Source organism: Oratosquilla oratoria, chromosome 3 (genome assembly GCF_046742065.1).
Source record: "Oratosquilla oratoria isolate Oo_2021 chromosome 3, ASM4674206v1, whole genome shotgun sequence".
NCBI classification, from domain to species: domain Eukaryota; kingdom Metazoa; phylum Arthropoda; class Malacostraca; order Stomatopoda; family Squillidae; genus Oratosquilla; species Oratosquilla oratoria.
In genome coordinates, this window is record NC_134779.1 from 45,130,691 (window position 1) to 45,133,190 (window position 2,500).

Sequence of the window (2,500 nt, forward strand, 5' to 3'; positions counted from 1 at the left end):
ACATAAGAATGAAGGAGATAGCAAGAGACCGTGAGGCCTACGCTAGGCAGTTACATGTCTGTTACCACCTGTCATCCACATCCATAAAGTTATCTAACTGTTTCTTAAAGCAACTGATAGTTTCAGCCCTCGCTACATGGTTACTAAGTCTGTTCCATTCCTTGACCACCCTATTAGTAAACCAATTCTTGTCCATTTCCTTCTTAAATCTAAATTTGTCCAGTTTAAATCCATTACTGCGAGTCCTGTCATGTTGTCTTAATATGATAACCTTATTTGCGTCACCCTTGTTTAAACCTTTGATACACTTAAACACCTCTATTAGAGCACCCTGAACTCTGCGTCTTTCCAGAGAGTGCAAGTTAAGGTGTCTCTCCTCGTAAGGTAAATTTCTGAGCCCATGTATTATTTTGGTCATTCTCCTCTGTGTTGATTGTAGAGAATTGATGTCCATTCCATAAGATGGAGACCAAAAATATAGGTCTAGTGCTTTCAATCTCCTTTAATCGATAAAGTCGATAATATGAACAAATTAAAACTACTTATTGAGAATGTGAAATATGTTTAAGTTGGTTTGCTATATAACGAAATATTTAGATAGAAATTTTTCTTCAGATTGTCGTTTGTTTGGTCGATTATTCCAGTTGTTGCCAGGTGATTTTATTCAGCTGAGGTGAAACCCTCAAAGGGTTGATATTTGAAGTTAAATCTTTGATAAACATGGCGTAAAAGCCTTTTTAAGTTGAGATGTGTGGACATCATAATATGAAATATATTCTTACAATTTTCTTTATTATTTTTTTTTCCTGTTTTCCATTTTTCTTTGTTTCACTTTAATCACTTTTGGTATAATCCAATTTAATTTAATTTACCATGATATAATCTCATCGAATTTCAGTTGACGGGTTTTGGACAGGGAACGGTTTTAGTCGATCTTATATGGTCCAATCTTGATAAAGTTCCTTTCATAGAAAATTCAAAATTATTTTCATAACGCTTTTGATAGAAAACTCAAATTTTGAGTGAAGAAAGTTGTTCAGTGACGATGTCCAAGAGGATGTTGAAACGAATATCACGAAGTTTTTGGACAAGATCCTCAACTGAAATTCGATCCTCGGGATTGTAAGTCATTGCCCTTGCGATAAGAAGTGAAATGTCCTCATTTCGATCTTCGTGGGCGATAAGAGAGGCCAACAGATATCCGATCGAGTAGACATCACTTGCAGAAGAAGTTCCTCGTCCCTTGAAAAGCTCGGGAGCAATGTGAGGAAAAGTGATGTGAGCGGTTTTGTCCTTTCTGTAAACGGCCTTGCCGATGTGAACGGCGCTTCCGAAGTCGATGAGAGTTGCGTCCCAAAGGTCGCAGTTCCTCGTCACGACGATGTTATCTTGTTTTAGGTCGTTGTGAGTCCAGCCACGAAGATGAATAAGGCGGACGCTCTCTGCGACTTGGAAAACGATATCGACAGCCTGATATTGTGAGAGCTGTCGTCGTTTAATCAGTTTATACAGAGAGCGTCCACCGCAGCTGGTGATGAGAGTGACGGGGTTTCTGCCTACCCCAAAGATGGTCGGGACACGAGGAACTCCTGACAATGCTGCCAGAGCCTCGGCTTCTTTAACCATGGCAGGCAGAAACCTTCTCTTCTTGTAGACTTTGGTGACCGCTCTCCTGTCCCCCGCTTGAAGACGGTAGACCTTGGAAAAGGTTCCTTCGCCGTGAAGTCGGCCGTTCTTTAGATGTCTCTGGAGGACTTGGGTCTCAATCCAGGTGAGCTCGCGTGATTTCTCCATTGTTGTGCCCAAGAAAAAGAATTCCCAATTCTTAATCAAGTTCCCGTCCAGGGTCATCTTTGTCATGACTCTTTAGGTAGAGCTTAGATTAGGTCCAAAATGCGAGCACGAATATTAAGGCGAGTTCGTGTATACAATAGATACGACATTAAAGACGACCATGTAATGCAAATATTATTAATTTATCACACACACACACACACACACACACACACACACACACACACACACACACACACACACACACACACACACACACACACACACACACATACATTTGATAATGTAAAATGAAAACCTGCTAACCCTTAGAGCAAAATGGCGCACTTTATATACTTTCTGGTTCTGGGGTATGAGGAAGCAATTCTATGCAGCTGGAGGGGTCTCGGCCAGTCTATATTGCTTTCAGTGCATAGCCCATATGAAACATTTGTTTTCCTGATTTTTTTTATGGATGACGTCAGAGAAGCTCATTCAGCTTTGACAAGCACCGTGAAGACTTAGAGGGTCAGAAGAAGCCCTACTTTCAACAAACGTTGGTAATCGCATAACCAAAAAGAAAGGGAGCACTGAAGAACTTACTTTATATGGCTCAAGTGAATGTTTATTTTGGCTTTGTTTACATACATACGTTGTGTACATACTCGCACACACACACACACAGACACATACACGCACACACACACACACACACACACACACACAC

The 2,500-nt window shown here is 40.7% G+C and overlaps 1 protein-coding gene across 1 annotated transcript; it reads right to left on the minus strand.

Annotated features, from left to right (window-relative positions):
• Positions 1 to 1,011: 1,011 nt before the first annotated feature.
• On the minus strand, positions 1,012 to 1,860 carry LOC143018038 (uncharacterized). The gene has a single exon (XM_076173072.1). The coding sequence runs from the start codon at positions 1,858 to 1,860 to the stop codon at positions 1,012 to 1,014; it is 849 nt and encodes a 282-aa protein (XP_076029187.1).
• Positions 1,861 to 2,500: the final 640 nt, after the last annotated feature.

Coding starts and splice junctions, on each gene's coding strand:
- LOC143018038 (XM_076173072.1), bottom strand. CDS start 1,860: ATGACAAAGATGACCCTGGACGGGAACTTGATTAAGAATTGGGAATTC.